The sequence below is a fragment of the Hemitrygon akajei genome, chromosome 11 (genome assembly GCF_048418815.1).
Source record: "Hemitrygon akajei chromosome 11, sHemAka1.3, whole genome shotgun sequence".
Taxonomy (NCBI): Eukaryota; Metazoa; Chordata; class Chondrichthyes; order Myliobatiformes; family Dasyatidae; genus Hemitrygon; species Hemitrygon akajei.
In genome coordinates, this window is record NC_133134.1 from 101,848,708 (window position 1) to 101,867,318 (window position 18,611).

The 18,611-nt window shown below is 42.7% G+C and overlaps 1 protein-coding gene across 4 annotated transcripts in view; it reads right to left on the reverse strand.

The window, feature by feature from the left end:
- LOC140735168 (otoancorin-like) overlaps nt 1–18,611 on the reverse strand; it is a 105,936-nt gene that overhangs the window by 61,326 nt on the left and 25,999 nt on the right. Inside the window, exons 14-20 of one of the 4 annotated variants that reach the window (XM_073059959.1) lie at nt 17,386–17,427; nt 15,379–15,420; nt 14,451–14,492; nt 11,018–11,059; nt 10,071–10,112; nt 5,989–6,030; nt 3,048–3,089 (exon numbers count right to left, since the gene is read on the reverse strand). The exons of 2 other annotated variants lie outside the window; for them this stretch is intronic. In XM_073059959.1, coding sequence (XP_072916060.1) covers nt 3,048–3,089; nt 5,989–6,030; nt 10,071–10,112; nt 11,018–11,059; nt 14,451–14,492; nt 15,379–15,420; nt 17,386–17,427 — 294 coding nt within the window. The remainder of the gene's footprint in view (nt 1–3,047; nt 3,090–5,988; nt 6,031–10,070; nt 10,113–11,017; nt 11,060–14,450; nt 14,493–15,378; nt 15,421–17,385; nt 17,428–18,611) is intronic. One more of the 4 variants, XM_073059960.1, reaches the window with a different exon arrangement.

Sequence of the window (18,611 nt, forward strand, 5' to 3'; positions counted from 1 at the left end):
GGGGGTATGAATCTCCATCTCAGACTATGGATGTAATTTTACAGCTGAATACTGTTTTGAGCCCAGACCAACCAAGTCAGAACACCCATCATCACAAGGTAGTTTAGTTCGAGCGAGATCTTACCCACATTTCGTCCTTGGATGAGTTCCATCCGGGTGGATATTTCTGTAACAGACCACAGGATCGTAAGGCACCGCAGCAGGATTAATCTATTCAGTACATCAAGTTTGCTCCATTCCATCATGGCTGATTTATTATGCTTCAATTCCATTCTCCTGCCTTCTCCCCATAACCTGTAATGCTCAGACTAATCAAGAAACTATCAAACTCAGCTTTCAATATACCCAATTACGTTGCCTCCATGTCTATTACACAGTTTCAACACCCTCTAGCAATCAAAATTCCACCTTCTCCCTGTTTCTAAATGTACTCCCTCTATTCTGAGGCTGTGACCTCTGGCCCTAGGCTCACACACTATAGGAAATATCCTCTCGACATCCAATATACCAAGGCCTTTCAATATTCAATAGTGAGATCCCCCCTTCATTCTTCTGAACTTCAGTGAGTTCAAGTGCATCAAACACTCTTCATGCATTTACCCTTTTGGTTCTGGAAAGATTCTTGTGAACTTCATCTGGACTCTCTCCAATCCTAGCACATTTTCTCTGAGATGCAAACTGAACACTGCTCACAATATTACAAGAGCACTCTGACTAATCACTTACATAGTTTCAGCATTACATCCTTGTACTTGTATTATATTCTTCTTGAAATCAATGCTAACTTTGCATTTGCCTTCTTACCACCAACTCAATCTGCAAGTTCACCTTTAGAGAATCCTGCACGATGACATCCAAGTCTCTTTGCAATTCTGATTGTTGAATTTCCTCCCGTTTAAAATGTAGTCGACACCTTTATTCCTAGTATCAAAGTGCATGACCATACACTTCCTTACACTATATTCTATTTGCCACTTTGTCCATTTTCCTAGTACATCCATCATTTTGCAGACTCCCTGCTTTCTCTACACTACCTGCCTCCCCACCTACCTTTGTATGGTCTTTAAATTTGGCCACAAAACATCAATTTTGTCATCTAAGTCATTGACATATAATGTGGAAGAAGCATTGCCAATACTATCCCCTGTGGAACACCTATAGTCATTGCAAACCAACCAGAATAGCAGACTTACTCCCACTCTTTTCCTCCTGCCACGCTCTATCCATACTGGTATCTTTCCTGTAATGCCATGGGCTTTTAGCATGTTAAGCAGCCTCAAGTGCAGCACCTAGTTATGGCCATTCTGAAAATCCAAGGAAACATTACCCACTGATTCCCCGTTGTCTTTCCTGCCTCAAAGAATTCCAACATTTGTCAGGCAAGATGTCCCCTCGATTAAACCAGGCTGACTGTGTCCCACTTTCTCATATGTCTCCAAGAATCCTGAAGTCATATCCTTAATAATGGAAACCAACATCTTCTGATCCACTAAGGACAAGTTAGCTGGCAGAAATTTTCCTTCCTTCTGCCACACTCCCTTCTGAAAAAAATGGAGTGACATTAGCAATTCTCCAGTCCTCGGAAATAATTCCAGAATCTAGTGATTCTTGAAAGATTATTATAATTGCCAGCATAATCTCTTCAGCTACCTATTTCTGAACCCTTGAGTCACCATCTGGTCCAGTGACTTACCTGCTTCCAGCTTTTCAAGCACATTCTCCTTATTGATAGAAAGAGTGGAGTAACATTTGCACTTTGACTCACAGACATCAGCTTCCCCAGAAGGTTTGCAAAGCTGCTGCTGTGGTCATCGTGCCCCTACTTTCATGGCTGCCTAGTATTGTCACAGTATCCCTTCATACTAATGAAGAATTTTCCTATGAAAATATATAATCTCTCTGCCCCCACTGCTCTTTCTCGGAGAGACCTCCAGACAACATTTGCCTTAACTCTGGTTTTAGCTAGCAGATCCACTATAACCTCATTCTAAATTCACTCTCAGAGAAAACATTGCATTGTCATTCATTCATCCCGTCAAAACCCGTCGGGACATTTTATGTTTAACTACATTCCCTCACACCCTTATAGTCAAAGGATCCTACAGCCATTTGGACCCACTGTTGTAGGTGAGAGAACTTACCCACAGCTTTGGTGCATTTTTGGGCATTCCACAGCAAAAATACAGCAGATCATTAGTGCTTAGCACCAACACAAAACCCCAGTTATAAAACCCATTCTGTGACAGAAGAAGACGTGAAGATACAGAATAGGAACAGGAATACGACACTCAGCCCAGTGATCCAGTTCACCATTTAATCAGACCGCGCCTAACATCGCTGATATATCAACTCCATATTCTAGTCTTGTCACAGTTACACTTCACCCTCTTCCCAATGACAACCTTAACAACATCAGTATTGAAAGTATTTGTTTTCCCTGCCCTGAGGGAGAGAGTTTCACAGACTCCTCACCCTCAGTGAGAAATAAGATTTGACTCATCACTGGTTTAAATTGTGGTGTCCGTTGGTAAACTGACACCAAACGTCAAGATTCTCTCCCAACACCCATCATAATGAGTACCCTCAGGAATTATATTTCTACACATCCCCGCTAACTTTCCCCAAACTGTATAACACAGAACATAAAAATCTACAGCACATTACAGGCCCTGCAGCCCACAATGTTGTGCTGACCATGTAACCTGCTCATAGCCCTCTATTTTTCTAAGATCCATGTACCTATCTAAGAGTCTCTTAAAAGTCCCTATTGAATCTACCTCCACCGCAGAGTGTAGCTCCCTCTACACCATCCAATCAGGCTGTAATTATACAGCATGGGAGTATGGTCAGACACAGAATGAAACTTCCTCCATACGGTCCCATCACACTCTGAGGTGGATTATTTTGCAAATGTCCAAATGCAGGGGGTATGAATCTCCATCTCAGACTATGGATGTAATTTTACAGCTGAATACTGTTTTGAGCCCAGACCAACCAAGTCAGAACACCCATCATCACAAGGTAGTTTAGTTCGAGCGAGATCTTACCCACATTTCGTCCTTGGATGAGTTCCATCCGGGTGGATATTTCTGTAACAGACCACAGGATCGTAAGGCACCGCAGCAGGATTAATCTATTCAGTCCATCAAGTTTGCTCCATTCCATCATGGCTGATTTATTATGCTTCAATTCCATTCTCCTGCCTTCTCCCCATAACCTGTAATGCTCAGACTAATCAAGAAACTATCAAACTCAGCTTTCAATATACCCAATTACGTTGCCTCCATGTCTATTACACAGTTTCAACACCCTCTAGCAATCAAAATTCCACCTTCTCCCTGTTTCTAAATGTACTCCCTCTATTCTGAGGCTGTGACCTCTGGCCCTAGGCTCACACACTATAGGAAATATCCTCTCGACATCCAATATACCAAGGCCTTTCAATATTCAATAGTGAGATCCCCCCTTCATTCTTCTGAACTTCAGTGAGTTCAAGTGCATCAAACACTCTTCATGCATTTACCCTTTTGGTTCTGGAAAGATTCTTGTGAACTTCATCTGGACTCTCTCCAATCCTAGCACATTTTCTCTGAGATGCAAACTGAACACTGCTCACAATATTACAAGAGCACTCTGACTAATCACTTACATAGTTTCAGCATTACATCCTTGTACTTGTATTATATTCTTCTTGAAATCAATGCTAACTTTGCATTTGCCTTCTTACCACCAACTCAATCTGCAAGTTCACCTTTAGAGAATCCTGCACAATGACATCCAAATCTCTTTGCACTTCTGATTGTTGAATTTCCTCCCGTTTAAAATGTAGTCGACACCTTTATTCCTAGTATCAAAGTGCATGACCATACACTTCCTTACACTATATTCTATTTGCCACTTTGTCCATTTTCCTAGTACATCCATCATTTTGCAGACTCCCTGCTTTCTCTACACTACCTGCCTCCCCACCTACCTTTGTATGGTCTTTAAATTTGGCCACAAAACATCAATTTTGTCATCTAAGTCATTGACATATAATGTGGAAGAAGCATTGACAATACTATCCCCTGTGGAACACCTATAGTCATTGCAAACCAACCAGAATAGCAGACTTACTCCCACTCTTTGCCTCCTGCCACGCTCTATCCATACTGGTATCTTTCCTGTAATACCATGGGCTTTTAGCATGTTAAGCAGCCTCAAGTGCAGCACCTAGTTAGGGCCATTCTGAAAATCCAAGGAAACATTACCCACTGATTCCCCATTGTCTTTCCTGCCTCAAAGAATTCCAACATTTGTCAGGCAAGATGTCCCCTCGATTAAACCAGGCTGACTGTGTCCCACTTTCTCATATGTCTCCAAGAATCCTGAAGTCATATCCTTAATAATGGAAACCAACATCTTCTGATCCACTAAGGACAAGTTAGCTGGCAGAAATTTTCCTTCCTTCTGCCACACTCCCTTCTGAAAAAAATGGAGTGACATTAGCAATTCTCCAGTCCTCGGAAATAATTCCAGAATCTAGTGATTCTTGAAAGATTATTATAATTGCCAGCATAATCTCTTCAGCTACCTATTTCTGAACCCTTGAGTCACCATCTGGTCCAGTGACTTACCTGCTTCCAGCTTTTCAAGCACATTCTCCTTATTGATAGAAAGAGTGGAGTAACATTTGCACTTTGACTCACAGACATCAGCTTCCCCAGAAGGTTTGCAAAGCTGCTGCTGTGGTCATCGTGCCCCTACTTTCATGGCTGCCTAGTATTGTCACAGTATCCCTTCATACTAATGAAGAATTTTCCTATGAAAATATATAATCTCTCTGCCCCCACTGCTCTTTCTCGGAGAGACCTCCAGACAACATTTGCCTTAACTCTGGTTTTAGCTAGCAGATCCACTATAACCTCATTCTAAATTCACTCTCAGAGAAAACATTGCATTGTCATTCATTCATCCCGTCAAAACCCGTCGGGACATTTTATGTTTAACTACATTCCCTCACACCCTTATAGTCAAAGGATCCTACAGCCATTTGGACCCACTGTTGTAGGTGAGAGAACTTACCCACAGTTTTGGTGCATTTTTGGGCATTCCACAGCAAAAATACAGCAGATCATTAGTGCTTAGCACCAACACAAAACCCCAGTTATAAAACCCATTCTGTGACAGAGGAAGACGTGAAGATACAGAATAGGAACAGGAATACGACACTCAGCCCAGTGATCCAGTTCACCATTTAATCAGACCGCGCCTAACATCGCTGATATATCAACTCCATATTCTAGTCTTGTCACAGTGACACTTCACCCTCTTCCCAATGACAACCTTAACAACATCAGTATTGAAAGTATTTGTTTTCCCTGCCCTGAGGGAGAGAGTTTCACAGACTCCTCACCCTCAGTGAGAAATAAGATTTGACTCATCACTGGTTTAAATTGTGGTGTCCGTTGGTAAACTGACACCAAACATCAAGATTCTCTCCCAACACCCATCATAATGAGTACCCTCAGGAATTATATTTCTACACATCCCCGCTAACTTTCCCCAAACTGTATAACACAGAACATAAAAATCTACAGCACATTACAGGCCCTGCAGCCCACAATGTTGTGCTGACCATGTAACCTGCTCATAGCCCTCTATTTTTCTAAGATCCATGTACCTATCTAAGAGTCTCTTAAAAGACCCTATTGAATCTACCTCCACCGCAGAGTGAAGCTCCCTCTACACCATCCAATCAGGCTGTAATTATACAGCATGAGAGTATGGTCAGACACAGAATGAAGCTTCTTCCATACGGTCCCATCACACTCTCTTAAACAATAACAATATGAGGTGGATTATTTTGCAAATGACCAAATGCAGGGGGTATGAATCTCCGTCTCAGACTATGGGTGAAATTTTACAGCTGAATACTGTTTTGAGCCCAGACCAACCAAGTCAGAACACCCATCATCACAAGGTAGTTTAGTACGAGCGAGATCTTACCCACATATCGTCCTTGGATGAGTTCCATCCGGGTGGATATTCCTGTAACAGACCACAGGATCGTAAGGCACCGCAGCAGGATTAATCTATTCAGTACATCAAGTTTGTTCCAGTCCAACATGGCTGATTGATTATCCGTCTCAATTCCTTTCTCCTACCATCTCCCCATAACCTGCAATGCTCTGACTAATCAAGAAACTAGCAACCTCAGCTTTAAACATACCCAATTACTTGGCCTCCACGTCTATTCCACAGTTTCACCACCCTCTGGCTAAAGAAATTCCACCTTATCCCCATTTCTAAATGTACTCCCCCTATTCTAAGGCTGTGACCTCTGGTCTTAGGCTTACACACTCTAGGAAATATCCTCTCAACATCCAATATATTAACAGATTTCAATATTCAATAAGGTTCAGTGACTTCATTCCCCCTTCATTCTTCTGAACAGTGAATGTAAGAAGTGCATCAAACACTCTTATTGCATTAACCCTTTCATATGCAGAAACATTCTCATGAACCTCCTCTGGACTCTTTCCAATCCCAGCACATTTTCTCTTAGATGTGAACTGAACACTACTCACAATATTACAAGAGCACTCTGAATAATCACTTACATAGTTTCAGCATTACATTCTTGTACTTGTATTATATTCTTCTTGAAATCAATGTTAACATTACATTTGTCTTCTTACCACCAACTCAATCTGCAAGTTCACCTTTAGTGAATCCTGCACAATGACACCCAAGTCTCTTTGCACTTCTGATTGTTGAATTTCCTCTCGTTTAAAATGTAGTCAACACCTTTATTCTTTGTATCAAAGTGCATGACCATACACTTCCTTACACTATATTTTATTTCAGATTCAGTTTATTGTCATTTAGAAACCACAAATGCAATGCAGTTAAAAAATGAGACAATGTTCCTCCAGAATGATATCACAAAAGCATATGACAAAACAGACTACACCAGAAAATCCACATAACGTTTGGCAATCCCCAATCCAGAGTCCGGAGAGGCTGCTGTGTATTAATATCGCGCTACCATCTTAGCGTGTATCCCGGAAAGGAGCTCCAAATCCACCAGACAAAACAAGACCAAAAAATAAATCTACAAGACCTGCACAAAACCACATAGTTACAACATATAGTTACAACTGTCCAAACAATAGCATAATTGATTAAAAAAAGACCATGGGCACAGTAAAAATAGTCCAAAGATTTACCACTTTGCCCATTTTTCTAATACATCCAAGTCATTTTGCAGACTCCCTGCTTCCTCAACACTACCTGCCTCTCTGCCTAGCTTTGGATCATCAGCAAATTTGGCCACAAAGCATTAATTTTGTCATCTAAATTATTGACATATAACGTGGAAGAAGTATTGCCAGTACCATCCCCTGTGGAACACCTATAGTCATCACAAACCAACCAGAATAGCAGACTTACTCCCACTCTTTACACAAAGTACACTGCAGATGCTGGGGTCAATGCAACACGTACAACATGCAGGTCGGGCATCATTTGTGGAAACGAGCAGACCTCACCAGTTCCCCAACACCACCATACTCCTCCGGTTGGTGGAACTGGTACTGACACTTAATAACTTCTCTTTTGGCGCTTCCCACCTTCTTCAGACCAAGGGTGTAGCTATGGGCACTCGCATGGGCCCCAGCTATCCCTGCCTCTTCGTTGGTTATGTGGAACAGTCGATGCTCCAATTCTATACTGGTACTGCTCCCCAACTTTTCCTTCACTACATTGATGACTACATTGGTGCTGCTTCCTGCACCCATTCTGAGCTCTTCAATTTCTTCGACTTTACCTCTAACTTCCACCCAGCCCTTAAATTCACTTGGTCCATCTCGGACACTTCTCTCCCCTTTCTCAATCTCTCAGTCTCCAGTGATGGAGACCGACATCTTCTGTAAACCCACTGACTATACCTCTTCTCACCCTGCCAAATGCAAAAATGCTATTCCCTATTCCCAATTCCTCCATCTCCAACGCATCTGCTCCTAGGATGAGACTTTCCATTCCAGGACATCTCAAATGTCTTCTTTTTTTAAAGATCGTGGTTTCCCTTCTGCCATCATCAATGATGCCCTCACCCGCATCTCCTCCATTTCCCGCACTTTGGCCCTCACCCCATCCTCCCGTCACCACAACAGGGACCAAGTTCCCTTGTCCTCACCTATCACCCCACCAGCCTCTGGATCCAGCATATTATCCTCCGCAACTTCCACCACCTTCAACAGGACCTCACCACTAAGCACATCTTTCCCTCTCCACTTTCCGCAGGGATCGTTCCCTTCGCGACTCTCTGGTCCACACGTCCCTCCCCACAGATCTCCCACCTGGCACTTATCCCTGCAAGCGTAAGTGCTACACCTGTCCCTACACCTCATCTCTTACCACCATTCAGGGCCCCGAACAGTCCTTCCAGGTGAGGCAACACTTCACTTGTGAGTCTGTTGGGGTCACCTATTGCATCCGGTGCTCCCAGTGCGGCCTCCTCTACATTGGCGAGACCCAACGCAGACTGGGGGAAATCACTTCGTCGAGCACCTGCCATAACAGACAGGATCTCCAGATTGCCACCCACTTCTACTCTGCTTCACATTCCCATTCAGATATGTCCACACATGGCCTCCTCTACTACCATGATGAGGCCAAACTCAGGTTGGAGGAGCAACACCTCATATACCGTCTGGGGAGTCTCCAGCCTCTTAGCATGAACATTGAATTCTCCGTATTCTAGTAATTCCCTCCCCCTCCCTTTCCCCATCCCAGTTTCCCTCTGCCTCCTCCTCCAGCTGCCTATCACCTCCCTCATGGTTCCGTCTCCTTCTACTACCCATAGTGCTTTCCCCTGACATTCCTTCTTCACCTTTCCTGCCTATCCCCTCCCTGCTTCCCCTCGCCCACCCCTTGATCTTTCCCCTTACTGGTTTTTCAACTGGCACCTACCAGCCTTCTCCTTCCCACCCTCACCCCACCTTCTTTATAGGGCCCCTGCCCCCTCCCTCTTCAGTCCTGATGAAGGGTCTCAGCACAAAACGTTGACTGCTTATTTCCACGGATGCTGCCCGACCTGCTGAGTTCCTCCAGCCTGTTGTACCTGTCATTCCCACTCTTTGCCTCCTGTTAATACTCTATCCATGGTTATATCTTTCCTGTTAGCATGTTAAGCAGCCTCATTGCAGCACCTAGTCAGGGGCCTTCTGAAAATCCAAGAAAACTGTTCCCACTGACTCTCCACGTCTTTTCTGCCTCAATGAATTTCAACATTTGTCAGGCAAGGTTTCCTCTCGAGGCAACCCTACTAACAGTGTCCCATTTTCTTCTGTGCCTCCAAGAACCCTGAAGTCACATCTTTAATAATGGCCACAACATCTTCCAAACCACAGAGCTCAAGTTAACTGGCATATTTTTTTCCTTTCTTCTGCCTCCCTCCCTTCTGAAAGAAAAGTGTGACATTAGCAATTTTTTAGTCCTCAGAAATAATTCCAGATTTGAGTGAGTCTTGAACGATCATTACAAATGCCTGTATAATCTCGTCGGCCAACTCTTTCTGAACCCTTGGGTGCGCATCATCTGCTCCAGAGTAACTTATTGCTTTGAGACTTCTCAGCTTTCTAAGCTAGCTCCAGTTTTTCTATTTCTGATGAATAGAAAGAGTGGAGTAATATTTGCACTTGGATTCACAGATATTGGGACTTCAACTTCTCCAGAAGATTTGCAGAGCTAGTGCTCTGGTCATCAGGTCTCTACTTCCATGGCTGTCTTGTTCTGTCATGGTATCACTTCAGTCTAATGAAGTATTTTCCAATAAAAACATGCAATCTCTCTGCTTCCACTGCTCTTTCCAGGAGAGACCGGCAAACAACATTTGCCTGATCTCCGGGTTAAACTGGCGGATCCATTACTAAACAGTATTCCCTCGTTCTAAATTCTCCCTCAGTGAAAACATTGTATCAGCATTCATTCATCCAGTCTACACCCGTCAGGATGTTTAATCACGTTCCCTCACACCCTTACAGTCATGGAGTGCAACAGACACTGCCGTAGTTGTGAGAACTTACCCACATCCAGTCCCCAGTTTTGTTCCATCGTTGTTCTTTCCACTGTAACAATACAGCAGATCATTAGTGCTTGATGCCAACACAAAACCCCAGTTATAAAACCCATGCTGTGACAGAGGAAGACGTGAACATACAGAATAGGAACAGGAATACGACACTCAGCCCAGTGATCCAGTTCACCATTTAAACAGACCGTGCCTAACATCACCGATATCTCAACTCCATATTCTAGTCTTGTCACAGTGACCATTCACCCTCTTCCTAATGACAAACTTTCCAACATCAGCATTGAAAGTATTTGTTTTCCCTGCCCATGAGAGAGAGAGAGAGTTTCAGTCTTCTCACTCTCGGTCAGAAATAAGATTTGACTCATTACTGGTTTAAATAATGGTGCCCATTGGTAAAGAGTGACACCAAAGGTCGAGATTCTCTCACTACAGAAACATCCGCTCCACACCCATCGTAACAAATACCCTCAGGATTTGTATTTCTACACATCCTCACTAACTTTCCCCAAACTGTATAATGCAGAACATAAAAATCTACAGCACATTACAGGCCCTGCAGCCCACAATGTTGTGCTGACCATGTAATCTGCTCACAGCCCTCTATTTTTCTAAGCTCCATGTACTTAACAGTCTCTTAAAAGATGCTATTCTATCTGCCTCCACCGTGTAGGATAAGAGAGTAAAGCTCTCTCTACACCATCCCATCAGGCTCTCCCATAGTCAGACACAGAGTGAAACTCCCTCCACACTGTCCCATTACACTCTTTTGGTACATAACAACATTTGGTGGATTATTTTGCAGATGACCAGATGCAGGGGGTATGAATCTCCGTCACAGACTATAGATGGAATTTTACAGCTGAACACTGTTTTGAGCCCAGACCAACCAAGTCATAACAGCCATCATCACAAGGTAGATTGGTATGAGCGAGATCTTACCCACATATCGTCCATGGGCGAGTTCCATTTGGATGGATATTTCTGTAATAGACCACAGGATCGTAAGGCACAGAAGCAGGATTAATCTATTTCAGCCCATCAAGTTTGTTCCATTCCAACATGGCTGATTGATTATCCTTTTCACTTCCATTCCCCTGCCTTCTCCCCATAACCCCCATAACCTATAATGGTCGGACTAATCAAGAAACTAGCAACCTCAGCTTTAAATATACCCAATTACTTGGCCTCCATGGGTATTCCACAGTTTCAACACCCTCTGGCTTAACGAAATTCCACCTTATCCGTTTCTAAATGTACTCCCTCCATTCCGAGGCTGGACCTCTGGTCTTAGGCTCACACACTCTAGGAAATATCCTCTCAACATCCAATATACTAACGGCTTTCAATATTCATTAAGGTTCAGTGAGATTCCCCCTTCATTCTTCTGAACTTCATTGAGTGCAAGAAGTGCATCAAACACTCTTATTACATTAACCCTTTCCTTGTGGAAACAATCTCATGAACATTCTCTGGACTCTCTCCAATCCCAGCACATTTTCTCTGAGATGCAGACTGAACACTGCTCACAATATTACAAGAGCACTCTGACTAATCACTTACATGTTTTAAGCATTACATCCTTGTACTTGTATTATATTCTTCTTGAAATCAATGCTAACTTTGCATTTGCCTTTTTACCACCAATTCAATCTGCAAGTTCACCTTTAGGGAATCCTGCACGATGACATCCAAGTCTCTTTGCAATTCTGATTGTTGAATTTCCTCCCGTTTAAAATGTAGTCAACACCTTTATTCCTAGTATCGAAGTGTATGACCATACACTTCCTTACACTATATTCTATTTGCCACTTTGTCCATTTTCCTAGTACATCCATCATTTTGCAGACCCCCTGCTTTCTCTACACTACCTGCCTCCCCACCTACCTTTGTATGGTCTTTAAATTTGGCCACAAAACATCAATTTTGTCATCTAAGTCATTGACATATAATGTGGAAGAAGCATTGCCAATACTATCCCCTGTGGAACACCTATAATCATCGCAAACCAACCAGAATAGCAGACTTACTCCCACTCTTTGCCTCCTGCCATGCTCTATCCATACTGGTATCTTTCCTGTAATGCCATGGGCTGTTAGCATGTTAAGCAACCTCAAGTGCAGCACCTAGTTAGGGGCCTTCTGAAAATCCAAGGAAACATTACCCACTGATTCCCCGTTGTCTTTCCTGCCTCAAAGAATTCCAACATTTGTCAGGCAAGATGTCCCCTCGAGGAAACCATGCTGACTGTGTCCCACTTTCTGATCTGTCTCCAAGAACCCTAAAGTCTTATCCTTAATAATAGACACCAACATCTTCTGAACCACTGAGGTCAAGTTACCTGGCAAAAAATTTCCTTTCTTCAGACACCATCCCTTCTGAAAGAATGGCATGACATTAGCAATTCTCCAGCCCTCAGTAACCATTCCAGAATCTAGTGATCCTTGAAGGATTATTATAATTGCCAGCATAATCTCTTCAGCTACCTATTTCTGAACCCTTGGGTGTACACCATCTGGTCCAGTGACTTACCTACTTCCAGCTTTTCAAGGACATTCTCCTTATTGATAGAACAAGTGGAGTACCATTTGCACTTGGACTCACAGACATTGGGACATAAGCCCTCTGGATAAAGAAATTCCACATCATCTCTGTATCTAAATGTACTCCCTGTATTCCGAGGCTGTGACCTCTCCTCATAGGCTTACACATTATTGGAAAGATTCCCACGGTATCTAATAAACCAAGGCCTTTCAATATTCAGTAGGGTTCAGTGAGATTCCCCCTTCATTCTTCTGAAGTGCATCAAACATGCTTCATGAATTAACCCTTTCATTACCAGAAACATTCTCATGAACCTACTCTGGACTCTCTCCAATCCCAGCACATTTTCTCTTAGGTTCGGACCAAACTCTGCTCACAATGTTGCGAGGGCAGTCTGACAAATCACTTACATGTTTTAAGCATTACATTCTTGTATTCTATTCTTCTTGAAATCAATGCTAGCATTGCATTTCCCTTCTTACAACCAACATAATCTGCAAGCTAACCTTTAGAGACTCCTGCATGATGACAAGTCTCTTTGCACTGTTGAATTTTGAAAATCATCCCATTTAAAATGTAGTCTACACTTTTATTGCTTATAGAAGTGCATGACCATACACTTCCTTACAATACATTCTATCTGCCACTTGGCCCATTTTCCTAGTACATCCAAGTCATCTTACAGACTCCCTGCTTCCACAGCACTGCCTGCCTCTCTGCCAATCTCTGTACTGTCTGCAAATTTGGCCACAAAGCATCAATTTTGTCATCCAAATCATTGAATATAACATGGAAGCAGCATTGCCAATACTATCCCTCGTGGAACACCTATAGTCATCGCAAACCAACCAGAACTCATTCCCACTCTTTGCCTCCTGCCAATGCTCTTTCCATGGTTATATCTTTCCAGTAACACCTTGGGCTGTTAGCATGTTGAGCAGCCTCATGTGCAGCACCTAGTCAGGGGGCTTCTGAAACTCCAAGAAAACAGTTCCCACTGACTCTCTTTTGTCTTCTCTACCTCAAAGAATTCCAACATTTGTCTGCCAAGAATTTCTCTCAAGGCAACCATGCTAAAGGTGTCCCATTTTCTCATGTGCCTCCAAGAGCCCTGAAGTCACATCCTTAATAATGACCACAAAATCTTCCAAAACACAGATCTCAAGTTAACTGGCATATCATTTCCTTTCTTCTGCCTCCCTCCCTTCTGAAAGAATAGTGTGACATTAGCAATTTTTCAGTCCTCAGAAATAATTCCAGAATCTAGTGAATCTTGAAAGATTATTACTATTGCCTGTATAATTTCTTCAGCCACCTCTTTCTGAACCCTTGGATGTACACCATCTGTTCCAGGTAACTTATTGCTTTGAGACTTTTCAGCTTTCTAAGCAAACTCCAGTCTTTGTATTCCTGATGAATAGAAAGAACGGAGTAACATTTGCACTCAGATTCACAGACATCGGGACTTCAACTTCCCCAGAAGATTTGCAGAGCTGGTGCTCTGGTCATCATGTCTCTACTTCCATGGCTGCCTAGTTTTATCACAGTATCACTTCAGTCTAATGAAGTATTTTCCTATGAAAACATGTAACCTCTCTGCTTCCACTGCTCTTTCCGGGAGAGTCTTGCAAACAACATTTGCCTGATCTCCAGGTTAAACTGGCAGATCCATTACTAAACAGTATTCCCTCATTCTAAATTCTCCCTCAGTGAAAACATTGTATCAGCATTCATTCATCCAGTCTACACCCGTCAGGATGTTTAATCACATTCCCTCACACCCTTACAGTCATGGAGTGCGACAGACACTGCCGTAGTTGTGAGAACTTACCCACATCCAGTCCCCAGTTTTGTTCCATCGTTGTGCTTTCCACTGTAACAATACAGCAGATCATTAGTGCTTGATGCCAACACAAAACCCCAGTTATAAAACCCATGCTGTGACAGAGGAAGACGTGAAGATACAGAATAGGAACAGGAATACGACACTCAGCCCAGTGATCCAGTTCACCATTTAATCAGACCACAACTAACATCACTGATATCTCAACTCCATATTCTAGTCTTGTCACAATAACCCTTCACCCTCTTCCCAATGACAACCTTTCTAACATCAGCATTGAAAGTATTTGTTTTCCCTGCCCTGAGGGAGAGAGTTTCACAGACTCCTCACCCTCGATGAGAAATAAGATTTGACATCACTGGTTTAAATATTGTTGCCCATTGGTAAAGAGTGACACCAAAGGTCGAGATTTTCTCACTACAGAACCATCTGCTCCACACTCATCAGAACAAGTACCCTCAGGATTTGTATTTGTATCCATCCCCGCTAACTTTCCCCAACACTTTCTACAGCAGATTACAGGCCCTTTAGCTCACAATGTTGTGCTGACCATGTACCCTGCTCATAGCCCACTATTTTCCTAAACTACATGTACCTACCTAACAGTCTCTTAAAAGACCCTGTTGTATCTGCCTCCCCCACATATAGTAAGAGAGAGAAGCTCTCTCTACACCATCCCATCAGTCTCTCCCCTGTTCAGACACAGAGTGAAGCTCCCTCCACACTATCCCATCATACTTTTCTGGGACAGTAACAACATGAGCTGGATTATTTTGCAGATGACCAGATGCAGTGGGTATGAATCTCCATCACAGACTATGAGTGTATTTTTACACCTGAACTCTGTTTTGAGCAAAGACCAACTGAGTCAGAACACCCGTCATCACAAGGTAGTTTGGTAGGAGCGAGATCTTACCCACATATATTCCATGAATAAGTGCATTCCGGTTGGAGATTTCTGTAAGAGACCACAGGATCATAAGGCACAGGAGCAGGATTAATCTAATCATCCATCATCTTTGCTCCATTCCATCATAGCTGATTGATTATGCTTCTCAATTCTATTCTCCTGCCTTCTCTCCATAACCTGTAATGCTCTGACTAATCAAGAAATTATCAATGTCAGCTTTAAATATACTCAATTACTTGGCCTCCATGGCTATTCTGTGTCAATGAATTCCATAGCTTCACCACCCTTTGGATAAAGAAATTCCACCTCATCTCTGGTTCTAAATGTACTGTACGGCTGTGACCTCACACACTATAGGAAATATCCTCACAGCATCCAATATACCAAGGCCTTTTAATATTCACTAGGGTTCAATGAGACCCCCCCCCCCTTCATTCTTCTGAACTTCAGCGAGTGCAAAAAGTGCATCAAACTCTCTTCATGAATTAACCCTTTCATTACCAGAAACATTCTCATCAACCTACTCTGGACTCTCTCCAATCCCAGCAAAATTTCTCTTAGATTCGGACCGAAAACAGCTCACAATATCACAGGAGCACTTAGACTAATCACTTACATAGTTTAAGCATTACATTCTTGTACTTGTATCATATTCTTCTTGAAATCAACGCTAATACCTTCTTACCACCAACTTAATCTGCAAGTTAACCTTTGGTAAATCCTGCACAATGACATCGAAGTCTCTTTGCACTTCTGATTGTTGAGTTTCCTCCCGTTTAAAATGTAGTCTACAGCTTTATTCCTTTTATCAAACTGCATGACCATGATAGAATGACATTCCATCTGACACTTTGTCCATTTGTCATTTTGCAGACTCCCTGCATCCTCAACACTACCTGCCTCACCACGTACCTTTGTATTGTCTGCAAATTTGGCCACAAAGCAACAACACTGTCATCTAAATCATTGACATATAATGTGGAAGAAGCATTGCCAATACTATTCCCTGTGGAACACATATAGCCATCGTGAACTAACCAGATAGAAGACTTTTTCCACTCTATGCCTTCCACCATTGCTCTATCCATGCTCGGATGTTTCCTGTAATACCATCAGCTGTTAGCATGTTAAGCAGCCTCATGTGCAGCAACTTGTCAAGGGCCTTCTGAAAATCCAAAAAAACTGTACCCACTAACTCTCCTTTGTCTTTTCTGCCTCAAAGAATTCCAACAGATTTGTCAGAGAAGGTTTTCTCTCGAGGCAACATGCTAACAGTGTCCCATTTTCTCATGTGCCTCCAAGAACCCTGAAGTCACATCCTTAATGATGGCCACAATATCTTCCAAACCACAGAGCTCAAGTTAACTGGCATATCATTTCCTTTCTTCTGCCTCCCTCACTTCTGAAAGTATGGTGTGACATTAGCAATTTTACAATCCTCAGAAATAATTCCAGAATCTAGTGAATCTTGAAAGATCATTACTAATGCCTGTATAATCTCTTCATCCCCCTCCTTCTGAATGCCTGGATGTACACCATCTGTTCCAGGTCACTTATCGGCTTTGAGACTTTTCAGCTTACTAAGCAAACTCCACACTTTCTATTTCTGATGAATAGAAAGAGCAGAGTAAAGATTCAACCAGATATCAGGACTTCAACTTCTCCAGAAGATTTGCAGAGCTGTAGCTCTAGTCTTCAGGTCTCTACTTCCATGGCTGCCCAGTTCTGACACAATATCTCTTTAGTCTAATGAAGTATTTTCCTATGAAAGCATGTAACCTCTGCTTCCACTGCTCTTTCCAGGAGCGACCGGCAAACAATTGCCTGATCTCAGGGTTAAACTGGCAGATCCATTACTAAACAGTATTCCATCGTTCTAAATTCTCCGTCAGTGAAAACATTGTATCAGCATTCATTCATCCAGTCTACACCCGTCAGGACGTTTAATCACATTCCCTCACACCCTTACAGTCATGGAGTGCAACAGACACTGCCGTAGTTGTGAGAACTTACCCACATCCAGTCCCCAGTTTTGTTCCATCGTTGTTCTTTCCACTGTAATAATACATCAGATCATTAGTGCTTGATGCCAACACAAAACCCCAGTTATAAAACCCATACTGTGACAGGGGAAGACGTGAACATACAGAATAGAAACAGGAATACGACACTCAGCCCAGTGATCCAGTTCACCATTTAATCAGACCACAACTAATATCGCTGATATCTCAACTCCGTATTCTAGTCTTGTCACAGTGACCATTCACCCTCTTCCTAATGACAAACTTTCTAACATCAGCATTGAAAATATTTGCTTTCCCTGCCCTTGAGGGAGAGTTTCACAGACTCCTCACCCTCTGTGAGAAATAAGATTTGACTCTCACTGGTTTAAGTAGTGGTGCCCATTGGTAAACAGCGACACCAAAGTTCGAGATTCTCTCACTACAGAAACATCCACTCCTCACTCATTGTAACATCAGGATTTGTATTTGTAGCCATCCCCACTAACCCCGCTAAAATCTACAGCACATTACAGGCCCTTCAGCCCACACTGTTGAGCTGACCATGTAACCTGCTCATACCCCGCTATTTTTCTAAGCTCCATGTACCTATCTAAGAGTCTCTTAAAAGGCACTATTCTATCTGCCGCCACCACATCAAATGAGAGAGTACACCATCCTATCAGGCTCTCCCATGGTCAGACACAGAGTGAAGATCCCTCCACACTGTCCCATCACACTCTCCCAGGGTCAGACACAGAGTGAAGATCCCTCCACACTGTCCCATCACACTCTCTTGGAACAGGAACGATATGAGGTGAATTATTTCACAGATGACCAGATGCAGGGGGAATGAATTTCCGTCACAGACTATGGGTGGATTTTTACAGCTGAACACTGTTTTGAGCCCAGACCAACCAAGTCAGAACACCCGTCATCACAAGGTAGTTTGGTAGGAGCGAGATCTTAGCAAAATATAGCCCATGAATGAGTTCCATCCAGGTGCATATTTCTGTAATAGACCACAGGATCATAAGGCATAGGAGCAGTTTTAATTTATTCAGCCCATCAAGTTTGTTCCATTCCATCATAGCTGATTTATTATGCTTCACAATTCTATTCTCCTTCCTTCTCCCCATAACCTGTAATGTTCTGACTAATCAAGAAATTATCAATGTCAGCTTTAAATATACCCAATTACTTGGCTTCCAGGGCTATCTGTGTCAATGAATTCCAAAG